Genomic DNA, 27,449 nt, shown 5'->3' on the forward strand with positions numbered 1-27,449 from the left:
ACAAACAAAAAACAAAAAAGAAACACATGAACAAACAAAAAACAAACTCAGAGATGCAGACAACAGGTCAGTGGTCATCAGAAGAGAAGGGGACAGGGGAGGGCAAATGTAAAAAAGAGGTCAAAAGTATGATGACAGATGGAAACTTGACTTCTGGTGACAATCACCTGAAACTTATGTAATGTTATAACCAATTTACCTCAATAGTAAAAAAAAAATCCTAATGGATCATTAACTTTATAGCAAATAATATTTAACATCTGAAAATGAAGGCTTAGGTTAATATTTAAAATGCCTTATCTATATTTTCTTATTCTAATCGGAAAAAACCTTTTAAAAAATCCATCACTTTTGTCTGCAAACTGTTTCTAAGAAGTACAGTTTCCCTGTTCCCACTGCCACTAAGGATGGCCCCTGCACCAGACAGGCCCGGGAGGAACGTGCCCGTTGTACACAGTACATTATCCACACTGATTACAGAGCGCAGCTAGGGAAAACAGTGCTCTTTGCATAATAAATATCATATCTTACATAATATACAATAAATATGACAGACAACATCTTGCAGGAGGTAAGCAGCCTTTCAGAAGTTGCGAGCTGCGGAATTACTGCTCTGAAGGACCCAGGTTGGGAGTGAGCACCTGTCATTGGACTTAATGGTCCATGACAATAAGGGCTGCTGGGCTACCCACCCGTCCCTTTAGGTTTGGAAGGACATGTACCATTAGTCTCCGGTTCTGGCAGCCACCTCGGAAGACAAAGCAGGATTAAGGAGACAGGTAAGCTGCCTGAACATCAGTGTCCCCCGCAATAGCTGTCCACACATGTACGTACCTGTGGTCTTCAGTGGAGTTGTCTCTCCTAGCAACAGTTTTAACCTTTTGGCATGGATTTTGCCTTGATAATGTGAGTCAGCCACCACCGCGGAGGTGAAGGACATGTTGCAGAGTGTGCAGCATTTGTTCTTATCAACCATATCAGCATCACTTCCCTGCCAGGGGAGAAGGAAAGAGGTAACATTAGAGAGAACTGAGGCCTGAGACTTCTTGATTCCCATTCCGTTCTGCTGCAGGTGAGACTGACCACAGCCTTCCTTATGGAGATGTCTAGCTTTTGTTCTACAATCTCTTTTTTCTTTCTGATCATCATCCAAACTTAGTTACTGACTTCAACTCACATTTACTAGTGGGTTACGGCCAGGTGCTAGCAATACAGGACCGCTACGCAGATATGAGTAACTGGAAGGTAAAAGGGGCCCACAATTAGGCGAGAACACATTGTGTCTGGCATCGTGAGGAAAACATTCTCTAATTGCACCCATTATACTCATTAAAGTAGGTAAAATATCAGAGTTCAGATGGCCTGAATTATTTAGCAGAAATTATCATTTGACATTCAGCTCTGCCTTTGACCAATTCTAGCCTCACCAAGTTACATGCCATGTGTTAAAAAAAAATAATAAATTAAGATTTATTTAAGGACTTGAACATGTTTCATAATTAACTCATGTATCTATCATAAAATTCTGATGACCGTGCTCGCTGAATTTTCTACGTGAGTTTTTATAATTTCCTTTTTCTTCAGGAAGGTGACTAAAGGCCACACAAGAAACTTCTTAAATCCAGCTTGATTTTATTCTTTTGTAAACCTTGATGAGAATGAATCAGGATTCGGGAAAAAAATAAATCCTTTGTCAGACCATGTGTCCTGGCTATTGTGCACACAGATCATCAATTACCTATATTATGCAAAGGGAAGATTAATCCATTGGCTTCCCTCCTGCCTGGTTGGAAATTGAGGGTAAAGTGGACTCTCAGATAAGGAGTTAATCTATTCCTTAATGGAACAGCAATAGCACAGCATCTCTTTGTTAGAGCAAGCCCTGGATGAGTATCTGGCTCCACAATAGAAACGTCTCTCGTTTCTAGCAAGCCCAGAGAGTGCAATTTAAAATGGCATGGGGAGAAGGATTAGGGTGGGGATGGAATAGAGAAAGGGAATTATATAGCATGTATTTTTCTGCATCATAATAAGATGTCCAAGCTGCTGGAGAGAGTGTTGCCTTGCAAATTATGTGGCAGTTAGAAAACTAACTCTTTCCTCCTTAAGGCATTAGTGTGTAATTTCTCTGATAATTAGCATTCCTTGGGAGGAGTGGTGTGTGTGTGTGTGTGTGTGTGTGTGTGTGTGTGTGTGTGTGTGTTGCAAAAGCTGGCCTGTAGTTCAGGGAAGGTGTGGAAGGGAAAGACCTCAAAAGGGAATCTGTGATTTGGAATTACAAAACCCCACCTACTGCAATTAATTCTCCTGACCTTAGATTATTGAACCTTACACGGTACCCCGTTTATTAGAGTTAATGAGTGAGATGTGAGGAAAGGTACCGCCAGAGGTCAGGGGATCAGTGAAAGAAAATGGGCCCTGTGGAGAGAGGAGGGGCTCTCCAAAGGGTCACCTCCTGGAGAGGGAATAACCTTAGGGCAGGACACCTGGATAGTCTCAGAAGCTGTGCCACTGAGTCTGCTCGTGCAAGGATTTAAAGCCAACATGCTTGAGTTTTCACCACAGTAAAAAGAGAAAAAGCCATAAACACTTTTATACCATTGTGTGGTCTATAGTGAAGATTGACTGGCCCAGGCAGGCAAGGACAGAGTTGGCTTTTACTCGCCTTTTTCTCCTAGGAGGTAAGAGATGCTACCTAATCCATGAAAGGGATAGAGCCCAGGAACACCAGGAAATGACAAATTTGGGTGTTATTAAGTGTTCAAGACCAGTTGGAACCTTAGCCCTCCTGGGCTACGAGTTCATAGCCCAGGAGGGATGAAGACCCAAAATAGTACTTCCTCACTATATGTTAGAAGATATCAGTGCTATATATAAAAAAAAAGAAAAAAGAAAAGGAAGAAAGTTTGTTAAGATGAAAGCAATTGCATGAGAAAACAATCAATGAACAACTAAGGTGCCACAACAAAGAATTGATATTTCTCATCTCTCTCCTTTCCTGTCCCTATCTGTCCCTCTCTTTGTCTCTCTCTGTCTCTGTCATACACACACACACACACACACACACACACACTCACTCACACAAAAGATAAAAGCAATTGCTTGAATTACTAATTTTTCACCTACTTATGCATAAATAAAGGATATGCATCAAAGTATGTAATTCTTAAAATTAGGCAGAAGATCATAAGCCAAACCCTACCCCACAATCTATACCTATATAGAATTTGCACATCCCTTCCGCTAATTCCAGGGAAAGGGCCAGCCAAAGCTGGCTTCGGGAAGCAGTTCTTTCTTTGGAGCTCTAATATGTAGACATGTCTAAAGAAAGGCTAGAAACCCCAAAAGAAGGGCTGGTAGCATTAGGTGAAGAATACTCATAACCAGTTTTCAGGGCAAAGAATTGCCCTTAATGTGGATACTGATAAATGGGTTTATATCATTCATTCATTCAACACATTTTAAAGAACCTACTAAATGTTAGATAAATATGGCACTGCTTCTTGTTATCAGGGAGGTTGAGACCAAGAGAATTGAAGTCAGACAAATAAAAAAATAGATAGATAAATAAATGAATAAAAGTACTGTACGCAGGGAAATAAAGCCTTCTCTTGGATTCACATCCTCCCAATTATAAGGTAGAGAGACCATTAACATAAGTCTATTTGCATAGATTTTGATCTTCTATAGATTTTTATCTTTCTCATCTTTTCAGAATCTGTCTTTATGGCTCAGTTTAGTCATCACCCCTTGAGGTGAAGATTCTTCTGATCCCTCTACTCTCCTGCAGAGGTGAGCATTAACCTTAGTTAGGGTCTTCTATCTGTCTTGATCATAATTTTCTTACCATAGAATGCTAATTATTAAATTTATTTATTTTTTATATTTATTTCCCTCATGAACCTATGAAATTATTTCAAGATCAAGAAAATCATCTCATTGATATTGAAGCCCTAACACCCAGCACAATACTTGCCACATAGAGGGATCTTTAATTACTTACTTAATGAATGGAGCTTTGGGTTGTTTCATGGGGTTGATCCTTTGAATGATATAAAAGTTAAAAATGAAAATAGGTAATGCACAGAGGCCTAGTTGTCACTCAAAGTCTTTCAGACTGACAGAAAGATGAGCAGAAAAATAACCAGAGATATCAACAATTCATAAACTAACTTGAAGGTTTAAGTAGGGAAAATTTTCCCAAATTTTGTTAGATTAATTATAGTTTTAATATATATTTTTAGATTTCTGCTTTACTGGACAATTTTATTTGCATCATCATATAAAAGAATCATAGAGTAACAGAAGATGAGAACCAATTGTCATGGATATAGATATAATGGAATGTACTTAAGCCATAGTTATAGACATGGGACCAAGAAAGTTTAGGTACCTGACAATAGAAGGCCTGTAATACCCAGAGAAGTTAGGCAGCCATTGAGGCCAGCAGGACATGCTTACAGGATATTTTACTAAAAGGACCAATGTAACTCACATAAGATTGTAAACACCACCGCCTTGTGACTATTTTAATGACTTTGGTGAAAAACAACTACCTAGAAAAAAAATCTCAATATTAACCAAGTGCTTGCAAAGAGCTAGAATTTAACTGTATATTCTTGGCTATGTAAATTCCCAATTAATGGCTCCTTGCAACTACAGATCATATAACCTATACTGGAGTCTCCATTGTACCCAGAATACTGTTAATAGATCATCCACAGAAGAACTCCATAAAGTTTGATGAACTGACTCCAATGAATACATTTAAAGCTTCTGGCTTAAAGAATTGAGAACAGCTCCAAGCTATCAAGTAAATGAAGAGGGAAACTAAAATTGTCTTAAAATATGGATTTCAAACTGGAGGTAATAATTAAGTCAGACTTTTTCAGTGCAATGTCCACATTGCTGAAAAAAAATATTTTTGTACAATATCCTAAGTCTGCTTAGTTAAAGCATTTTGCAAAGGTAAGAAGTTTTCAAAAAAATTCAATCATAGTGGAAAACCCATGATTCTGGTCAGCAATCTAATCCCAAAAGGCCTTTCTCTTTAAGATTATTTTACTTAATTCAGATAATTGCCTTCATTCTCTTATTCTTTAGGTCAGTGATTTTCAACTTGTGTGTCACAAGAATTTTTAAAACACACAATACTTGACTATTGGGTCGGGGACACTGAACTCTTTTCCCTTAGATTTGTCAAATAAAAAAATGACAACAGCCAACACAATAATAGCTATCTAATGTGAGTGTCCTGTCTTGAATCATATATATATATGTCATATAATAGAGTTGGTATCTTACTGGTTAATAAGGTTGTAATTGATTGGTTAATTCTTGGTACTAGAAATCCTTATAGACAAGTATAGGCACCTGATTTAAAAAACAAAAAACAAAAAACTTTGGAGTAAAAAGGTAATTACTATTATTATTAATTTTTTTGGTAAATCAATCAAAATTATACCTTTTTTGTTAGATCAGCAAAAAATATAACATTTTTGGTGTGCCACAGAATTTTAGTAATTAGTTTATGTGTGCCATGAGATTAAAAAAAAGGTTAAAAATCACTGTTTTAACTAAAAAGCCTATGAGAGAGACTTTCACTTCCAGAATTTCAGAGTGAGGAGTTCTTTGAAACTGATCTCCAGCAAATAAGCATGACTAGTAAAAATTACTTCTTAAAAAGCAAACAGTTCTTTAAAGTCTCTGCATATTATCCTAAAAACAAACAAAAATTAAGAAATATTTATTCAAGAAAATATACTAAATTTTAGTAAGAACTTCAACCACAATTCTCTGCTTCCCTATCAACACCCCCAGATCAACATGATGGAAGTTTCATCTTGGTTGGGTGAGGTCAAGAAAATAGAGCCTTCTCATCCATCATCTCCCAGTCAAGGAATCTCAGGAAGGGAAGTCCACCTAAATTAATCACATTCTCTTCATTTACAAGATGCAGAAGCTAAATTCCTGGGAATGTAGCCATGAGATCTTTCACCTACCCTTATTTATAGGACAGAAGCTCTATTCCAAGTACAACAGGCCAAAAATAATGTAATTCTGATTGTCCTTGCCCCAGCACACATGCTAGTCTGTCCATGCCAGGCCAGATAAGCTGAGAAGACCAGAGGTCACCACCTCTGCCCAACTAATCAAGCAGGGCTTTTACTTTGAGAGAATCAGGCCACTATCCCTGTCCCTGCTTCTGGAGCACCAACTCATAGATTTTTTCCAATAACAACAGATAGAGAAGAGAAAATCCATAAGAACACAGAGCTCATAAACTCTCCCCAAAGGAACTGACTTTGTTTGAAATAGAGTATGGGAAAGTTTTAAGTTTAAGAGTACTCTAAAAGACAGTGGAGATTTGGGTGGCAATCAATTAAGACAAGCTGATAGCTCCATTAAAGCAATAAACTAAACCATTGGGAAGCAAGTTTACCAGAGAGACTAGGGAAGAAGACAGCTAAGGACAGCCTTTCTGAAGTCAGAACAAACTTTAAAGAGTTTCCTCAAAAACTAACACTACATAAAGAAGTGACTTTAATTTAATCAGACTGAAGCATTTATATCCTAGAAACCTGAAATAACAGAGCAATCACCTAGCAATTAGTAGAACCTAAATGCTAGGTACCGATTCTAGCAGAAACAGCCGATCTAACAAAGAGAGATCAGAGAAACAGACAGTTGAAGGGAGTCTTGTAAGACCACTGTTATCCAACAGTGACTATGCACACTAAGGCTGCTCTTCTGAGCAATGATATTGGTGGCTGCACGTTGTGAAAGAAATAGAGATTATTAAAATAGTCTAGCCAAGACATTCAATAAAAATGAACAAATAATAACAAAAGCCCCAGAGGATAAGGAAATCAGTATGCAGCATTTTTACAATATATTTCAAACATCCAGTTTTCAACAATAGCGCAACAAGCTTATAAAATATAAATAAATAAATAATGAAAAGTATAAGTCATACATATGAAAAAAAGGGGGAAAGATGTTAGGTTTGATGGGCAAAGTCTTTGAAGCAATGTTAAAAATGTCAAACATTCTTAAATGTATACAAAAAATGAAAGTCATGTTTAAAGAAATAGTGGAATCTATGATGCCAATAACTCATCAAATAAAAAATGTCAGTAAGGGAAATAATCAAATCAAAATTCTGGAATTACAAGTATAATAATTGGCCCTGGCTGGTTTGCTCACTGGATACAGTGTCAGCCTGGTGCATGGATGTCTTGGGTTCAAATCCCAGTCAGAGCTCACAAGAGAAGTGACCATCTGTTCCTTTTCCCCTCCCTCTCCTCTTTCTCTTTCTCTTCCCCTCCACAGCCAGTAGCTCAATTAATTCAAGTTTCAGCCCTGGGTGCTGAGGATAGCTTATTGGTTCTATCAGCCACATGTGCTAAAAATAGCTTGGTTGATTCAAGCTTCTCCAGAGGGGGTTGCTGCGTGAATTCCTGTTGAGGTGCATGCAGAAGTCTATCTCAGTATCTTCCCTTCCTCTAAAATAAAAAATTCAGTAGAGAGTGCTCAGCATTAGATTTGAGCATGCAGAAAAAAGAATCAGTAACTTGATGATAGATCAAAAGATTATGGAACTCAAAGAAAAGAAAAAAAAAAGAATGAAGAAGATTGAACTGAACAGAAAGAGAAAGGAGCAGAAAACAATATTCAAAGAAATAATGACTTAATACTTCTAAACTTTTTAAGAAAACATTTATCTACTCACTCCAAAATCTTTTAAAAATGCAAGTAGGACAAACACAAAACAATCCACACCTAGACACATCATGGTTAAAATTTTGATAACCAAAAACAAAGGGAAAATTTTGAAGCAGTAAAGAAAAACATCTCATCACATAGAAGGAAGCCACAATAAGATTAACAACTGACTTCTCATGAGAAACAATGGTGGCCAGAAGTCAGTGGGATAATATATTCAAAGTGCTGAGAGAAAAAAAATCTATCAACCAAGAATCTTCTATCCATCCTGACTGGTGGTGGTGCAGTGGATAGAGCATCGACCTGGGATATTGAGGTCCCAGGTTCAAAGCTCTAAGGTTACTGGCTTAAGCATAGACTTATCTGGCTCGAGCAGAGGCTCACCAGCTTGAGCATGGGATTATTGACATTTCATGGTTGCTGGCTTGAGTCCAAAAGTCGCTGGCTTGAACTCAAGGTACACTGCCTTAAGCAAGGGGTCATTGGCTCTGCTGGAGCCATCCCCCCCCATCAAGGCATGTATGAGAAGCAATCAATGAACAACTAAAGTGAAGAAACTAAGAATTAATGCTTCTCATGTTTCACCCTTCCTGTCTCTCCTTCTCTGTCTCTCTCTCTGTTGCTATAAAAAAAATATTGCTAAAAAAAATTGGAAATAAAGAACCTTACATTCAGCAACCATATATTTTAAAAAGAAATAAAATAGAGACATTCAGAAATTCTTTTAAAAACTGGAAGAAATTGTTACTAGCATTTCCACCTTACCAGAATTACTAAAAGAAATTCTTCAGGATGAAAGCAAGTGAAATCGGACAATAATTTGTATTTCATGAAATAACAAACAAACAAAAACCAAAAGCACCAGTAAGAATAATTATGTAAGTATTAAAAACAAAATATATGTTTATCTTATTTCTTCTCTTAACTAATTTATAATGCATAAATCACATGTATATATTTGTATAGTTGAGCCAATAACAGAGAAAAACATAGAAATATAATGTATTTGATAATAACAGCACAAAGGAGGTTGATAAGAGCAAAGCTGTACTGGATTAAGTAAATGGCACTGACTTCAAACTCAAATTCTCAGGAAAAAAATGATGAGAACCATAAAGAGTAAATAAGAAGGTCAACACACTAAAATATTTATTGGTCTTATTTCTTTACAAGATAAAATTATGTAATAATAATCAGAACAATATATTGTTGAATTGTAACATTCTGATGTAAAATGTATAATAGTATTAGCACAAAAAAGGGGGGAAGAGAGAAGACAGCTGTACAGAAATAATATCTGTATATGGCTTAAGTTAAGCTCATTTAAATCTTAAATAAATTTTGATAAGTTGAGAAGTATATGTTGAGCTCCAGAACAACCATGAAAGAAATGATTTAAAGTAACATACTGAAAAATCACTAAAGAAATTAAAATGTCACAATACAAAATATTATCTTAATTCAAAAGACAGTTGCAAAAGGGAAATAAGGGAACTAAAAGACATACTTTATTTAGAAAATAAAAGTAAAATGGTAGACATAATTCTAACTATAAAAATAATAACACTAAATGTGAAAGTATTATACCATGTAATCAAAAAGAGATGGTAAGACTGAATTTAAAAATGACCAATCTATATCTTGTATGATACATATGGGTGAAAGTAAAAATATTAAAACATATATTAGGCAAACAGTATCCATAAGAAAGCTGTAGCAGCTATACTTATATTAGACAAAAAGAAGCATTAAAACAAAAATTACTTCTAGAGATAAAGCGGAACATTTCATAATGATTAAAGCACCAAGTCCTAAGGAAAATAGAACAATTAAATACATACATGCACATAACTACAGAGTTACAAAATATCTGAGTCAAAAACTGACAGAATTGAAGGGAGAACTAGATAGCTCTACAGATGTTTGTTGGATATAGATAAGTCTTCTCTTTTCTTTGATTTTATTATTAACCTTCTATGTAATTGTTCTACCATTATTGAAAGTGCAGTATCAAAGTCTACAAATATTATTATTGAAAATTACCCAAATTAAATAATGGGTAAGGGATCTGAATAGACATTTCTACAAAGAAGATATACAAATGGCCAGTAGGAACATGAAAGAAATGCTAGACATCACTAACCATCAAGAAAATGCAAATCAAATCACAACAAGCTACCACTTCATAACCATTAGAATAGCTAGAATAAAAAAGATGAGTAATAAAAAGGATTAGCAAGGATGTGGAGAATAGAGAACCCTCATACACTGCTGGCAAGAATGTAAAATGGCACGACCACACTGGAAAACCATCTGGTAGTTCCTCAAAACTTGAAACATAGAGTTACCAGACGATCTAGCAATTCTACTCCTTGGTACAGTCAATAGTCATTATTGACATATATGTGAATTTACCTACTTGAAAATATTTATTTATAACTTGAAATCAATACTTGCGGCATTTTTCTGTTCATTCATGGATATGTGCAAAGTGGCAAAGAAATTTCAGTCACTTGGCACACCCATTCTCAGCTGAGGCTGAACAAGGCCATGGTCTGCCTTCTAATTTCTCCTCTCAGAGTGTAAAGAGTGCTCTTTTCATGGTCTACTTAGTGCCACATTTTTTTTTTTTGCATTTTGCTGCTCGTTGTTGGTGAATTTTGCTTCAAATGAGTCCCAACGGTAATGTTAAGCTGCTGTCTAGTATTCCAAAGGACAAGAAGCTGGTGACGTACTTTACAAAGAAAATACATGTATTAAATAAGCTTTATTCAGGCATCAAAAATAATGTTGTTGGCTGTGAGTTCAATTTTAATCAACAGACAATACTGTACATCTAAAATAAGGAAGAGGAAATTTCTGATGTGTCTGTGACATCATTCCAGAAAATGCTAAAGACATCTATAGTACATGATGAAATTATGGGAAAGTGGCAAAATTTGTGGATTCATGAGATAATGTCTGATAGAAAAATCATAATGAACAGCATCATTATGAAGTTAAAAGCCAATAAAATTTACCATATTAACCAGAGTCAGGAAAATGTTAAAAACTTCTCAGCTGGTGTTTTAGTATAAAGAAGTACTATATGTAATCAATTATTTGCAAGAAATATATATTAAATAAAACATCTTTAAATAGAAACACAGATCAAACAAGGTAGTTGACAGAAGTCTAGTAACCAGCGGCTTGCAGGAGCTAACCCTGTATTTCCCCTGTGAGCAATGGCTTAGTATTTGCTAATTGATCACTTTATTGACCACTACTACTATCATGAAAAATGAGAATCAAAAGTATATTTCATTCAAGAGAAATAAAATTTGTACATAAATATTCATAGCAGTATACTTCATAATAACCCAGAAGTGAAAACACACCACTAAGTGAAAGTAGCCAATCATGAAAGATCATAATTATATGATTCCATTTATATAAAATTTTTAGAATAGAAAAACCTATAAAAACAAAGTAGATTAGTCAATGTCCAGTAGTAGGGGGATGGGAAGGGAGAGGTCAGGGAAAATGAACAACTGCTAATGAGTACAAGGTTTCATTTCGGTGATGATAATGTTTACTGTGGGAATGGTTACTCAACTCTGTGAATAAACTAAAACCCTTGAATTATACACCTTAAATATGTATATTGTATGATATATAAAGTATATCTCAATAAGGCTGTTATAGAAAAAGTCTGAGATGCATTTAAATAATTTCAAAAACCCAAAGAAATACTAAAATTTTAAGTGTAAGTGTTTTTGTTTGTTTGTTTATTTCTTTTCTGGACATCTTCTACTGGGAAGCCAAACCAACTCAGAAAGGGAAAAACAGTGAAAATTATTTTGTATATATGGGCTCCCTTGCAGTATATAGAATTCCTCTGTGCATTGGCTGGACATCCTTAGAATTCTGATCACTGGTTAAAGACATGTCATGGGTAAGCTCGAACCCCAACTGCAGCTACTACTAAGCTACACATAAAAGCAAGAGACATCTGACATCCCCTGCTAGAGGCAGAAATAACTGTATCTCTTAGCATATACCCTATAGTAAGATTAAATGTTCAATCAGTGAAACTGGTTCTAGTATTAAGCATGTTGTCACTTATAGACTGACATGTAATTTTGAAAAGACCCAGCAAACAAGAAAGAATTCTCTTCTCCTCTCCCACTTCAGAGAGACCAAAAGACCCAAGAGGCTTGCTTCCTGACTCACTGAAGGGTCTTAAGCAAACTGTTTCTCACTGTCCTCTGTTATGCACCTTGTTCTATTCCATTCTGGTCATGCTTTTCTCTGTCCTCCACCCATTCAAATCACATCCAGATGTCGAGGTTCATTTTGTGTGAGAGCCTTTTTGGGACTTTTACAAACTTCATTTGCATCTTGGTTGCTGACCTCTCCCAGTCCTTAACATGTGTGCCATAGTTTGGATTAGATATTGTCCCTTTGTTTTATTAGCACTTTCTTAAGACTGTCTCTCTAAAAACATTTTGAGGGCAAGAACTTTAAGAATTACCACCCCACTTCTCACTCCCAATCTCCAGTGCCTGCCATGAGTCTGGATACATAGCAGAGACCTGATAAACATGAAATAAATAGTTGTTGAATGAATGCCTTAAAGTGGACATCCACTAACCCAATCTAACTCAGTCACATAAGTCTTTTTCCACATAAAGTAATCTCTCTTTTGTTCTCCTATGAACACTATTGTTTTATCTCAAGAATGGTCAGTTAGCCCTGGCTGGTGGTTCAGTGGACAGAGAGTCAGCCTGACCTATGGACATCCTGGGTTCAATTCCCAGTCAGGGCACACAAGATAAGTGACCATCTGCTTCTCCTACAACTCCCTCTCCCCCTTCTCTCCTTCTTCCTCTCCCATAGCCAGTGGCTCGATTGGTTCGAGCGTTGGCTCCATCAGAGTGCATCACCCTCAGGTGCTAAAAATAGCTCGGTACTTGACCATTGGCCCAAAATGGGGTTGCAGGTACATCTCAGTCAGGGCACATGAGGGAGTCTTCCTCACTATCTCCCTTCCTCTCACCTAAAAAAAATTTAAAAAAAGAAGAAGAAGAAATGATCAATATTCATAAAGTCCATGCCTGACATTGAAATGAAGGTACTAGCATTGTCATGTTCTTATATGAGTATTCCCACATAAGGAAGATGTGTCTAGCTGGCTAGGGAATTCAACACAGAAGCTGCAGTGTCTACATTAACTCTGGCATGAGCCTTGTTTTCTACTGTTAACTAGAGAGATATATAACCTGTCACTGGGATAAAAACCATTCACTCAGTGGATGGAAACTCCATTTTCATATGGAGGAAAATGGTTATTTTGACAATAAAGACAAGAGAGAAAGTAAGATCTCTATTCAAGAGGGATGTAGAATTCTCTGTGTGCCTTTGGTACTTGGAAGGCTTGATTTGTGTTTCAGCCACTAAAGAAATATTTAAACAGATGGTAACCGTACTTACAAGACCCCAAAAGGGAAAATTATCCAGAACTCCTAAGAGAGAACAAATACATAAGTTAGATAAGCCCCATTAACCAAAAGAAGTAGCTAACAAAAATGTCACAAATAAATTGATGTGCCAGAGAGAGCAAAGTTGGGACAAGTGGCGGGTGGGAAGAGAGGGAGAAAATGTCGACAAGCTCTGAAAATCTCAAAAAACTACAAAATGAAAAGTTATTATTTCCTGTCTGAAGCATGACTTTAAGATTAGACGGAGGTGAGGCAGTCTTCACGGTGGAATGACGTCTGTGCCAGACAGATTTTCCCGCAGAGCAGCCCTGTCGCTCTCATCACCCTCAGCCTCAGACCCCAGCGTCGGCCCAGCTGCCGCTGTCTGAGCCTGTGTGCCAAACATCGCATCAAGTGCCTCATGCACTTTACCAAACTTAGTTTTCATAATAATCCTAAAATAGGGTTTTACTCCTCCTTTCTTCTCCCCATCTCCTGAATTCAACCCATCAGCAGATTCTGTCACCTTGTCCCCCAATTATATCCCCAAACTGTCTACTTCTCTCTACTTCTCACTCCACTTTTATATTCTTTTCCTCGTCATTCGTGTTCAAGCCTGAGTCCCTCATCAATGCATGCTCCTCTTTTCTATTCTTCATAGTGCTTATTTCACATTCTAAAATTTTATGGCTTAGAGCGTTTACATTTCCTTATGTATTAGCAATCTCCTACCAGTAAATTATTCAGGCTTGTATTCCCAGGATCTAGAATAGCACTGTTCTATACGATACATTATAAGCCACAAATATGGCCACATTTCAATTTTCTAATAGCCACATTTAAAAAAATTAAAAAGAACCTCTGAAGTTAATTTTAAAACAACAATTTTATTTAGCCCAGTATGTCCAAACTATTTTCCTTTCAACATTTGTTTAATCTAAAAATTATGATGGGGTATTTTACTGTCCTTTTCTCAGAGAAAGATTTTGAAATCTGTAGCTATTTTACACTTACAGCACATACTAATTCAGATTTTCCATGTTTCAAGTGCTCAATGGTCCTATGTGGCCAGTGACTTCTGGTTGGACAGTGCAGGTCTAGAACATGGTGAGTAATTATTAATAATTAAATTGAATTAAAAATGAATTAATAAATGAAGTCAGTGAGTAAATAAATTAATAAATCCTCATTTTTAAAGATTAGGAAAAATGAAGCCCAGAGTATTTAAATTCTCCAATGTGTCATAAGGTTTGAAAGTGGTGGGGCTGATTTTTGAATCCTTGCCTAGCTAAACTCAGGGTGGTACTATTTCCATTCCACTGCAGTGGCATCTTAGGTCAGTCTTCTCATCAAAAACTTTCAAGAGTTCCTTACTACCTAAAAATAAATTCCTTATACAGTTCAAGTTTGCTAAAATCTCTCAACACACTTTTCTGGTCTTTTCCCCCACCATTGCTTTTCATACACAATACGCTCCAAGCAAACTGATCTTTTTCAAGGTCAGGAACACCAAGAAGCCTGCCAAGAGCATGGCTCAAAATCCTAGCTCTAAATTTCTAAGCTCCCCATCTCCTGGCTGCTTGCCCTTGTCGGATGCTGCAGGTGAATGAGAATTTGGCCTTTAGGACTCATTTTTGTATCAGGTTAGAGAGCAGTAGTTTCCCCCACTAGACTAGTCTCCTTTCTTATCCATCCTTCTATCTCTGCCTTTAGTACAGTGCTTAAAGGCACATAACAGCTTAAAAGATTCTTGAATAAGTATTTAAAGGAAAAATGATTCAATTAGTGAACTCTCTTTATCCTTTAACTAAAACGAGTTCCTACATGTCTATGTTCACATGGCTCCTTCCAACTAGAATTTTCACATTCTCTCTATCTACAAGGGTCACTCAAATGCCACCTTCCTCATCAAGGCTTCCCCAAGCCCCACACAAAGAGATCTTTTTTTTTTTAATTTATTCATTTTAGAGAGGAGAGAGAGAGAGAGAGACAGGGGGGAGGAGCTGGAAGCATCAACTCCCATATGTGCCTTGACCAGGCAAGCCCAGGGTTTTGAACTGGCAACCTCAGCATTTCCAGGTCGACGCTTTATCCACTGCGCCACCACAGGACAGGCCCACAAAGAGATCTTATTATTCCCTCCTGCCCACAGAACTCCACTTAGGCCTCTCCTCACACACTTAACACCATTTGGTATATATCTTATTATCTTTAATGAAATTTTAACTCCTTAGGCTAAAAATACATCATCCTTAGCCCCAACACAATGTTTAGTGCAGTGGTCCCCAAACTTTTTACACAGGGAGTCAGTTCATTGTCCCTCAGACTGTTGGAGGGCTGGACTATAAAAAAAACTATGAACAAATCCCTATGCACACTACACGTATCTTATTTATTTATTTATTTATTTTGTATTTTTCTGAAGCTGGAAACAGGGAGAGACAGTCAGACAGACTCCCGCATGCGCCTGACCGGGATCCGCCCGGCACACCCACCAGGGGGCGATGCTCTGCCCCTCTGGGGTGTCGCTCTGCCGCAACTAGAGCCACTCTAGCGCCTGGGGCAGAGGCCAAGGAGCCATCCCCAGTGCCCGGGCCATCTTTGCTCCAATGGAGCCTTGGCTGCGGGAGGGGAAGAGAGAAACAGAGAGGAAGGAGAGGGGGGTGGAGAAGCAAATGGGTGCTTCTCCTATGTGCCCTGGCCGGGAATCGAACCCGGGTCCCCCGCACACCAGGCCGATGCTCTACCGCTGAGCCAACCGGCTAGGGCCCACGTATCTTATTTTAAAGTAAAAAAACAAAACGGAAGTAGTACTGTACATGAGCAATGCCATGCTTTGCGGCGCTGCCACATACAGAACTCCAGGAGCACAGGATGCATCTCACTGACCACCAATGAAAGAGGTGCCCCTTCCGGAAGTGTGGCGGGGACCAGATAAATGGCCTCAGGGGGCCGGCCGCATGCGGCCCACGGGCCATAGTTTGGGGACCCCTGGCTTTAGTGTGATGTGATATTAAAAACACAAAGTGTTAAATTAAAGAGGAGCAGATTTGGAGTAAAAAAAATGCTGATGTAAGCCCTGGTTTTAAATGCACTGGATATCATTTAATTTTATGAAATCTGAAATTTCTTCCCTGTTACAGGAGAAATAAAATTTGTACTGGTGATCTATGAGATAGAAGTCGGCATAAACAGAATGAAATAAATTAAAACATGCTTTGTAATCTGGACAGTATTATGCAAATTTTATTCATAAATAATTGAAATCAACCAAGAATGGACACATGACACCTTATTTTATCTTCTTCATAGAGCTTACTTTTTACCTGACATATTTCTCATATTTACAAATGTATATGTTTAATGTCTATCTTTACCAATATAATATGTTTCTTGAGGGCAGGGACTCTGCTTTATTTACAGCTATATTTTCAGTGTCTATAAGAGGACCTGCCATAGCCATTTAATAAAGATCTGTGCTGATGGATTTATATATATATATATATATATATGTGTATATATATATATATATGCACACACACACAAAATAAAATGAGGATTCTGAGAGGTTGGCAGCAGTGATATAGTTTATCAATTTCTCTAACTCGAGAAATAAAACCAGAACTCAAACAAAACAAAACACCCACACACAACATTTATAACAAAACTCAGTGACAAGGTATTTCCATGCACCTTAAAATAAACATTAATGAGGCCCTGGCCGGTTGGCTCAGCGGTAGAGCATCGGCCTGGTGTGTGGGGGGACCCGGGTTCAATTCCCGGCCAGGGCACATAGGAGAAGCGCCCATTTGCTTCTCCACGCCCCCCCTTCCTCTCTGTCTCTCTCTTCCCCTCCCACAGCCAAGGCTCCATTGGAGCAAAGATGGCCCGGGCACTGGGGATGGCTCCTTGGCCTCTGCCCCAGGCGCTAGAGTGGCTCTGGTCTCAGCAGAGCGACGCCCCGGAGGGGCAGAGCATCGCCCCCTGGTGGGCAGAGCGTTGCCCCTGGTGGGCGTGCCGGGTGGATCCCGGTCGGGCACATGCAGGAGTCTGTCTGACTGTCTCTCCCCGTTTCCAGCTTCAGAAAAATACAAAAAAAAAAAAAATCACAAATAAATAAATAAATAAATAAACATTAATGAAAATAAACCAATGAGAACGAAAAGAGTTTCATGGTATCAGCATGGTTCAGGGAAGCAGTGGGGCATCCAGTGGACCTCAGAGCAGCAGAACCACCAAATGCCAACAAGTACTCATGAGAAAGTGTGGCAGATCTTTGTAAGTACAGCAGTTGAAATTAGGAAGGCCTGTCCCATCCCGATAGGAGGGCTTGTCCCATCCCAACAGCAGATGAATACAAGAGGGCTGTATACGGACTGAAGAGGAAATTACAGATTATTGCCTATGAACTTTCAGTATGACCCAGCAGAACTTCCTTCCAAGAAACAGCTTCATACTAAAGAGAAACAGCTGAGAATAGAATCAAAATTGATCAGAACAAGGAAAATGGAGACAAAGAAAGGAGAAGGTTCTGATAAACATTAGGAAGGGAGAAAGACCCAATAAACACCAGTAAACAAACTATTATATTTTACATAGTACACTTACACTGTAAAAATTATAAAAGAAAGAAGCTCTGGTAAGTTAAAAAAAAAGCTACCTTGAATTATACCTCTTTCTAAAAGTTCAAGAGACAGCTATGTAATAATGAGCAAGAAAAAAATATCAAAGCCAAATCCTATAGAAAGTTATAGTTTCAAAGGAGCAAAATAACATGCTTACAGACAATGAATACACATTAGAAATAAATGCTTCCAAAATAGATCAAAACAGTAACCTATTTCAAAGCAAATTAAGAAACCTTAAGAAAATGATACAAGACACGAAAAAAACAACATAAAAATGAGAAAATTCACCAATTAGTTGTAAGAACTACAAAAGCAATTGTAAAATAAGGAATAAATCACTTCAGAAACGACTCAACTAGAAGAGGAGATGAACGCATGTAATGAATAATTCTCTAAGAGAAATAGGTTAAAATGAAGCAAACATTTAAAATTCTTAAGAAGTAAAGAGATTCAAAGAGATTCAGTATTAAGTGACAAACAGAAGAGAAACAAAGATGAGGCACTATGTGAATAACAAGGGCCTGGAGACAGAAAGTCAAAAAGTGGGAGTAAAGCAAATATACCAGTATTTCCCAGAATTAAAATGAAAGAAAATATTCATTGAAAGAGAATAATTTGAATGTTGACTCAAAATAAATTAGACTAAATACATTTTGGTAAAATTACTGAACTTGAGAGTAACATTTTAAAAAAGTATCTGAACCTCTAAGAAAATGACTTAGTTATAAGGAAAAAATATTAAATCATCATCAGACTTTCAACTCCACTGTTTTATTCCAAACACTAATGGAAAAACAGGTTTACATTCTCAAGAAAAAAAAAAAATGTGAACCCAATTTTCTATCTTCAGCAAAACTGACACTTAAATATATATAAAGGGCCCAAAGTGGAAACAGGCAAGAATTTAAGTAACTTTTTTCTCATGAGCCTTTTCTGCTATATCTATTGGAATATAAGATTCAAATAATTGAAATGACTAAAGAGACATCAATATAAGAATTAGTAATAGCATAATATATATAGTTACTTATTTACTAAGATAAATGTAAAGTTTAGTATGTTTGGAGCTAGTTTAGTATGTTAGGAGCTAGTATGTTTTGGCTATATGTTCAGATAATGTGGATATATTATAATGACTTAAAATGGGAAGAATATGTGCTGCAAAACATATTAATATATTATATTATTAATATATTATTGGTATAGTTAATATATTATGGTATAGTATTAATATTGTTATTTGCAAGATGTTTTTACATGTAAAATTGGTAGAGTATATGCATATTTATGAATATTTTAATTTTGTCATTTCCTGTGTCTTTGATAATCAAGATACTCAAAGTGCATAAACGGTAAACAGAAGAACAAAGGAAAGTAAGTATAAAACCCTGCAATCATGACTGAATTGGAAAAATCAGTATTTACTTGTAAGGTAATTTAGAAACATATATTTCTTAGTTCTACCCACTGAAGAGACCTGAAAGCAATGACAAATTCAACACATCCCTAACAATCTTGAGATAGCATTCCCACTAAAAGGAGCTCTGTCTTCTGGGTGGGGAGCAGAGAAGGCTGATTCCAGGGAGTATACAAGATGAGCCAGAAACATCTTGCTGACTAGCTAATAAGAAAGCTATCAAAGACTACTATAGTCAGGACAGAAGGACTCAGAAACAAACCTGAAGAGGCTTTCACTGACAAAAGATGGGACATGTTAAACTTCAAAAGGGATAGTAATCGTGATTGCTCAAAACCCATCAAATACCAATAAATGTATTCTTTCACAAGGGTATTTCTTAAAGCCTATTAGGTCACCTTTGCAGAGTAATAGTGAACCAATTCCTTGATTGAAAAATTGGTAAATAAAAGGAAAGAATGAAACAATTTTTCTACCTTTTATAAAAGAACTGCAGCACAAAATACCAAATAGAAAATGAGAAACAATATTTGTTCAAAATTACAATTAATCAGTAAATAATAAATAAAACAATATTTTAACCTTCAAGGAATTACTAGCTTTAGGCATTGAGCAGCAATGACTGCTAACATAACAACAAAAAGTGAGATACTCAGATATCATGTGCCTTTGGATAAAAGAACTCAACATCATGCAGTGTCTGACCAAATGCATCAATCCCAAATCCTATCAAGTCTCTGGATCCATCTGCCTCTTTACAGGGAATAGAAAGAACAGAGAAAAGTATTTGATAGGAACAGAAATACACAACCAGCAAAACCTACACTTAAGGAAACTCTATAGGCCAAGTGGTCCCCAGTTCTTAAACAGGTGTATTTTAAAGAAAATAAGAAAATGGAAAAGGAATCTGCATACTCAAATAAACTTAAAAAAAAAAACATCAAGTTGTTAAAATTAGGTAAGCCTAATTAGTGTCATTGGGGAAGCACACGTTGTCATAAAACTATATAAAAACAAAGAAAAATGGTTCTGAAAAAGGCAGGTTAGTGTTTACTTTTGGCAAAACAATGAGGGTCAACAGGGACGGAGCCAATGGAGAAGCTTCTGAGGTGACTGGCAGAGATCTACTTCCTGACCTGGGTAGTAGTTACAAGAGCGTTTGCCTTAGAATTCAATAAGTGACCCATCTACTTTTCTTTTTAGAATTTTGTGTGTTCTGTTTTCTAAATAAAGATTTTAAAAAGATGGACTCCTGTTTAATATGTGCCTGGCAAGCAGCCCTCATATAACTCTAAAATATTAATGAAGACTGAACAGGATGAAAAATTAATTTGATAGACCACCTGATGCAGGAAGTTAAAGTGAATCCCTACCTGCTATAAGATGTAAAGGGTTCAATTGAGGTAAACTCTTAAAATAGAATAACAGAATTTCCCATATAGTATAGTAGTGAGGATTAAATAAATTTCTATGTGGATAGTACTTAGAATGATGTCTGACCTAGAGCAAGAACAGTATTAAGAATAGGCTATTGTTTTTATTATCTACTTACCCAGGGTTGCTTTTCATAAAAGAGACCCTTGAAACAAAAATTGTAAAGACACATGTCTACCTCACCAGTGTCCTACCCACAGACCAGATTTGTACAAATAAATAAACAAACTGAATAGCTATTCCTTTAATCTATGATATGGTCCTTGACAGATTAAACACTGTTCATCATCTTTCTACATCCATTTTGTGATATTAATTTCCAGTTGTCATCTGGTCAATGGATGCATTGTACACTGGTAGATGTAGCTTCCCATCTCATCAGTAAAGCAATGGGCTGAAAGGGAAGAGCCAGGGAAAGCTGCAGTGATGCAGCATCCTGGGAACCACTGCTTTAACGTGAGGCGTTGACTCCTAGTGGAAAACCGGGCAGTAAGGGTAGGAAAAGGTGCCACCGGAGAAGCAGAGCTTTACTGTAAAGTTGAAGAACTGGTATAAACTAAGAATTGGTCAGGAGCTGCGCACATCAAGCCACATCTAATAATAGGTCTACAGAAAGGCTTAAATGAATACCTAACAGACAACAAGAGAACCATTGCTTCTCAAATTTATTTACAAAATGGATGTGAATTTAACTACAGGAAGTTGGGATGGAAAGTTTCTAAATTTCTTCTGCAAAAAAGAAAAAACATAGTAAATAGCTGAGATAGTTCTGAAATTAAAAAAAAAATGAGAATTGATTTAGTTTAATATGAGAAAATATTTTAAAACTCTATTTTTTAAAGTGGGTTCCTACTACAGAAAGGTGCAAGTTAATAAAGCAAAATAAGATTCTTGCAGAAACAGTCAAAGAATACCTTCAAATTGGTATATAATGAAGGAAAATTTCAAGTCACTGAGGAAAATTACATTTTTCAATAGATAGAACTGGAAGGTTGAATAACAATTTGTGGAAAATAGTAAAGCCATAAAATAACTAGAACATAAAGGAATATTTATATAATCTTAGGATAAGTTAAATCTAGATCTACGCTTTATCCACTGCGCCACCACAGGTCAGGCTAGGATAAGTTAAATCTTTTAAGCATCAAACTCAAAGGCAGTTCATACAGAAAAGATACGCATATCCCATTCTGTAAACACTAATGTGTTCTATATCAAGAAATACTGTGAAGACATTTAAAAGCAAATGGTAAAGAATATTAGCTATATTTACTTTTCAAATGTTTCTCTATATAAAGACATTTGCAATGCACTAAAAGAAAGCTAATTAACCCTCCCAAATTCAGTTGAGAATATAAACTAAAAATGTGCAGAAGAAATATACATGTTTAACAAAAATATGAAAAATATCAATCCTACCAGTAATCTCAGAAACATCAAAATTTTAATGAGTAATTTTTTACTCATAAAACTGGGAACTTTTGAGAAAGGTATCTACTGTTTTCAAAGGTGAAGAGAAACGAGCATTCTACGTCACTACGGTGAGAAAGCTACAGCCCGTCTGGAGAATGATTTGAGAATGAGTGTCGAAAGCCTTACAGATCTATCCCTATTGATCTACAAATTTCATTTCTGAAAATTTATTCTGTGGAAAATATCAGAGCTTTCAGTACATATGAACAGGTTATTTGGTCAGGTGTTGATGGCAGTAGCAAAATGAATACATACTGAAAATAACAGGATAATACTTGAACAAACCATGATATATTAGTTATCAAAATAACATTTAATGAAATGTGATGCATTTATATATTGGTAAAACAAAAAAACACAGTTATTAAATGAAAACAAAGCTATTAAAATTATGATAGAAAATATTAATGGACATGGAATTTGATTCCTGATGCTAAGCTCATTCATTCAATATTTTTAAACAGGTATTTATGGATTGTCAACTGTACACTGGAGACAGTGCAGGAAATAGAACAAGTGAGAACCCTTGTCATAGAGCTTATATCCTAGTTGGGGAAGCTGATAATAATTGAGATAAGTAATTAAAACATATATTGTACTTGTTATACTTGCTAAGGAGGAGAAAAAATAAAAGGGGAATATGTACATTGTGAAAAGAAGTATATAAAATTTTACAGGGGTCCAAAAAGTTTCTTTGTGGAAGGGACTTTGAAATAAAGGCTTGAAGGAGTAAAGAACTGGTCATGCAGATATCTTGTGGAAGAACATTTTAAGTATAGGGAACAGCAATTAGGAAGACACTGAGCATGAGGGTGAACGATGTGTTCACAGATCAGAAAGAAGATCTGAGTGGCTGGACAGAGTGGAAGGCGAGGTAGGCCAGGGGGGCAACAGGAGGCAGGGTGCAGGAAGTGGTAGGTCATAGTAAAGACACTGGCTTTTGTGCCGAATGAGATGCTAAGACATGAATCTAAATATTAAAAAGATTATACATGTACGTTACATAAAATGAACTTTTTCTTTGTCCTTTATAAGTTGTCTAAACACTTCATATTTGCTATGTATTTTTTTATTAGAAAACCTTTTAGAAAACATATTTAAATTTTTTAAGTATTTTAAAAAAGAGAATGAGCAAATCTCTATTTTCACCGTTTCAGATTTTGACTGTTAAAAGGACCTGGGTCCTCTCTCCAATAGATTCTGCTATGATCAATTTCTATTCTATGTAGACTCCCAAAAAAGCTGCAAGTCCAGCAACACCCTGACCCAACAAGTCATGAAGGGAAACTGCCAAGGCAGCAAGATGTGGCATGCTTTTTGCCCAAATCTTTAACTGCATGTGGTTTTATGTCTTTACCACTCCAAATGTCACTTCCAGTCCCCAACTGTCTATAGAGAAAACAATCAGAAACTTTCTATCTCTTTCTATCCCAGTTTCCATGGCTGTCTTTATCATCACAGCATTGGGAAAAAAGGAGGGAGGGAGGGAGGGAGCAAAGGAAGGAAGGAAGGAAGGAAGGAAGAAAGGAGGGAGGGAGGGAGGGAGGGAGGGAGGGAGGGAGGGAGGGAGGGAGGGAGGAAGGGAGGGAGGAAAGCAAGAAAGAAAGCAGGAAGGAACAAAGGAAAGAGAGAGAGAAAGAAAGAAAGAAAGAAAGAAAGAAAGAAAGAAAGAAAGAAAGAAAAGAAAGAAAGAAAGAAAGAAAGAAAGAAAGAAAGAAAGAAAGAAAGAAAGAAGAAAGAAAAGAAGAAAGAAAGAAAGAAAGAAAGAAAGAAAGAAAGAAAGAAAGAAAGAAAGAAAGAAAGAAAGAAAGAGCAAGCATCAGAACAAAAAAAGGCCAAAAAATGAATGGAGAGTATTAAAGGAAAAAAATTCAAACAGGGTGCAGTGTGAATGAAAATCTAGATTGCCCAATTGTGGACCCAAATCTTCAGGATCAGCATTACCAGAGGACTTGCTGGACATGCAAATTCCCAGAGCCCCACCTGAGAGCTGCTGCAATCAGAAATTGTTCCTGTAAGACCAAGCCATTCTGCTCCGCCTAGAATGCCCTAAATCTACTGCAGGAGTTGTTTCCTTGGACTCTTTCTCCCTTCACTTAAGGGAAAGTCAGTTTGATTGGGGTCAAAATGTCTAGCCTCTATCAGATCTTCATTACCGCCTCGTACTCAGTGGAAGTTTCTACAGGCAGGGTCTCTTCAAGATATCAACACCTACTCAGGCTCATTTACTGTGCCAGCTGGTTAGACTGGGCTGGAGTTGGGTCAATTCCAATTTTTCTAGTGCAGGATGTGGAGACCACATGCAGATCTACTTTTCTCTCTTATTCTCTCAGCTGCTAGCATACCTATCATGGTGAAGTTGTTTCACTGATAAATTAATCTCTGTAGGTATAAAACACTGTCCTTCTATGACAGATTCTGAGCACTTTCTTTTAACAAGGAGACCCGCTAAAACATTCTGTATCTCTTTTATAATCCTGTAATTTTATCTTTGACTGCTCAGTAATACCATCTTTTCCCAGGAGGATGGAATCATCCTTTTGCTATTAAATTTTGCACACACTGAAGACTCTTAAGTTCTAATTTGAAGAGGCCAGATGCAAGGTATTCTGAGATTCTCATTTACCATTTAATATGTGCTTGGTCTCTGATAAAGACTGTAAAAAAGGGTCAGAACAAATCACGTATTCACCAGCCTTGCTGTGTCAATTCAACTAAATAAGCCATACCAAAAAAGAAAAAAAAATCCTTGTAGTAGAAAATAGACAAAATATAATATTCAGTAAAAATGTGTATTCCTTGAAAAAAATTGCATGCAGTTATAACTTATGGACACTCTTTCAACATCAAACAAGAACTGAGTTTAGCAAAGTAAGTTTACTGTGAGTATACCTTTTTACTTTTTTTTTAATAACTTTTTATTTTGGAATGATTTTAAATATAGAGAAAAGTTGTGGAGACAGTCCGGAGTCCTCATATTTCCTTCACTCAGCTTCCCCTAATGTTAACACCTTACATAACCATGATGCATTCTTCAAAACAAGACACTGGCATTACTATTACCAGTTTTTCCGCTCATATTCTTTTTCTGTCCCAGGATCCAATCCAGGAGAGAGAGCATGTTGCATTTAGCATTTCAGTTTTTAGTTCTCTTTTCCTCTTTCCTGCCGGCTTATAGATTATAACTTCATATAGACTAGCCACTTATAAATAGCAATTGATAAACTAACACAGCACCCAGTGTTTCATAACTGGTAGCGTTCTGCTCTAAACATAAAGCTCCCCATTATGCAGTGTTACCAGCCTGCCTCAGAGACTAGGCTGGTCTTACCCAGACTTTGGCACCCTCTTAGGTAGACCTGGGGTTGCAGCAAGAAACCAATTGGGGGTCCAAATGAACTGGACAATCTAAACAAGCCTTACTGGTTTTTTTTTTTCTGGAGATAAAATGTAAGCCAGTTTGTTGTGGGGTAATTCTTTGTCACAATACTCTCCAGATGCTTAGAATGGCAAATGGTTTAAGAAACTACAATCATTTATTTTGTGAAAAAAATTACTGTTTTATTCAAAGGTTGTAGTATGAAGAAGGTCTGGGCAGAGGCAGGAAAAACAGAAGTCATAATTCTTTGGATAGAATCCTCTTGATGCAATTATGATACTTTGTAATGACTTACCAGCTTCTAACCCTGTTCCTCACTGGATTCACCTCCTCAAAGGTGAGACAGAGACAGAGAGAGATATAGAGAGATAGAGAAAAGCAAATGAAAACCTTTAGCCAAAAGTAAAGTTTGCAAACACCAGTCTCGATCATGGTTCTCAAGCCCGCTCTGCAGATAAGTTGTCAGGGAGTGTAAGAAAATGGCTTTCTGTGTAGAAGCAATGGTCTCTCATATTCCTATAAATTCAGGCTTTAATTTCTAATGATATTCTCCATCTAAATCTCTGACACGTATATACTTCTTAAGGTTTAACTGTGGCATTGACTGGGAATCCCAGGGACCCTTATATGCAGAAAAAACAAATATTCAAGTCTGATTCTTGGAGACCTTTATAAACACTGCCCGCTCAGATGAGAAAACGGTCAGACCCAGAATAAAACTGAAGCTCTCCTTAAATGCATTATACCAAAGTGGAAGTTTTCCTTTTTTCAATTCATAAGTTGGAATGAGAGTTCCATTCCAACAGATTTTATTTAGAAATCAAATTTAATGAGGTGACACTGGTCTACAAGAACACATAGGTTTCAGGTAAACATCTCTATAGCATTTGGACTGTTGATTGTGTTGTGTACCCATCGCCGAAACTCAAATCATTTTCTGTCCTCATATATTTGTTCCTCTTTATATACCCTTTCTCTCTCTCCCTTCCCCTATTCCCTTTGGTAACAATTTCATTTTTGTCTACGTCCATGATTTTGTTTTATATCCCACCTATGTGTCAAATAATATATTTCTTAGCTTTTCCTGATTTACTTATTTCACTCAGTATAATGTTCTCAAGGTCCGTCCATGTTGTTGTAAATGGAAATATATCATTATTTCTTATGGCTGAGTAGTACTGTATACATATACCACCTCTTCTTTATCCAATCCTCTATCAAGGGACACTTTGGTTGTTTGCATGTCTTGGCCACCAGGAATGAAAATACATTAAAGAAGGCAGCGAGAAATCTGCAACTGAAGATTGTAAGTCTCATGGAGAGTTTTCAAAACTTTTCTTTGGAAAAAAGAAGAGCACAAACTTCACACTTCTCAGCAACCTCTACCCTTCCCCAAGGGTACTTATAGCCTGGCATTAAGAATTGGAGATAGTTCTGGTGTGTTCTCTACAATAGGACCACGCAACCATCTATAATCTGCTTTCATGACTTAGGTCAACAATGGGCTTACCTTTCTTTAATTCTAAAGTAATAATGAATGTCTGCATCTGGATTTAGACTCAGAATTTGTTGGAAAACACCAGCATCACTAAAGATCTAAATGAAAGCAATCTCATTCCAGTGATTATTGTCAACAGTGATTGTATTAGTCAGCACTCTTATTGAATATGAATGGTGCTAGGATTCACATACCATTCGGAGCAAGTGTCCCTATACTTTAATTAATATATTTATTTTTAATTTCCAGAAGGTGATATGATTACTTTCAGTTGATACAAGTGTTGGTCTGAGGTCAGAAGCACTTGCATCACCACCCCTCCCTGCTGTCATCATCCATTTGAGTTACAAGATGAAGACAATAGGAAGCGTAACAGCAGTGGCCAAGCCAGGTCATGAGCCAGATAAAATTCCAGAACCATCTGGGAAACTGTTAG

General features: G+C 36.8%; 1 protein-coding gene across 2 annotated transcripts in view; it reads right to left on the reverse strand.

The window, feature by feature from the left end:
- ZMAT4 (zinc finger matrin-type 4) overlaps positions 1–27,449 on the reverse strand; it is a 361,668-nt gene that overhangs the window by 157,504 nt on the left and 176,715 nt on the right. For both annotated transcript variants that reach the window (XM_066236449.1, XM_066236448.1), the window contains one exon: positions 835–991. In XM_066236449.1, the coding sequence (XP_066092546.1) occupies positions 835–991 (157 nt within the window). The remainder of the gene's footprint in view (positions 1–834; positions 992–27,449) is intronic.

This window comes from Saccopteryx bilineata, chromosome 6 (genome assembly GCF_036850765.1).
Source record: "Saccopteryx bilineata isolate mSacBil1 chromosome 6, mSacBil1_pri_phased_curated, whole genome shotgun sequence".
NCBI lineage: Eukaryota > Metazoa > Chordata > Mammalia > Chiroptera > Emballonuridae > Saccopteryx > Saccopteryx bilineata.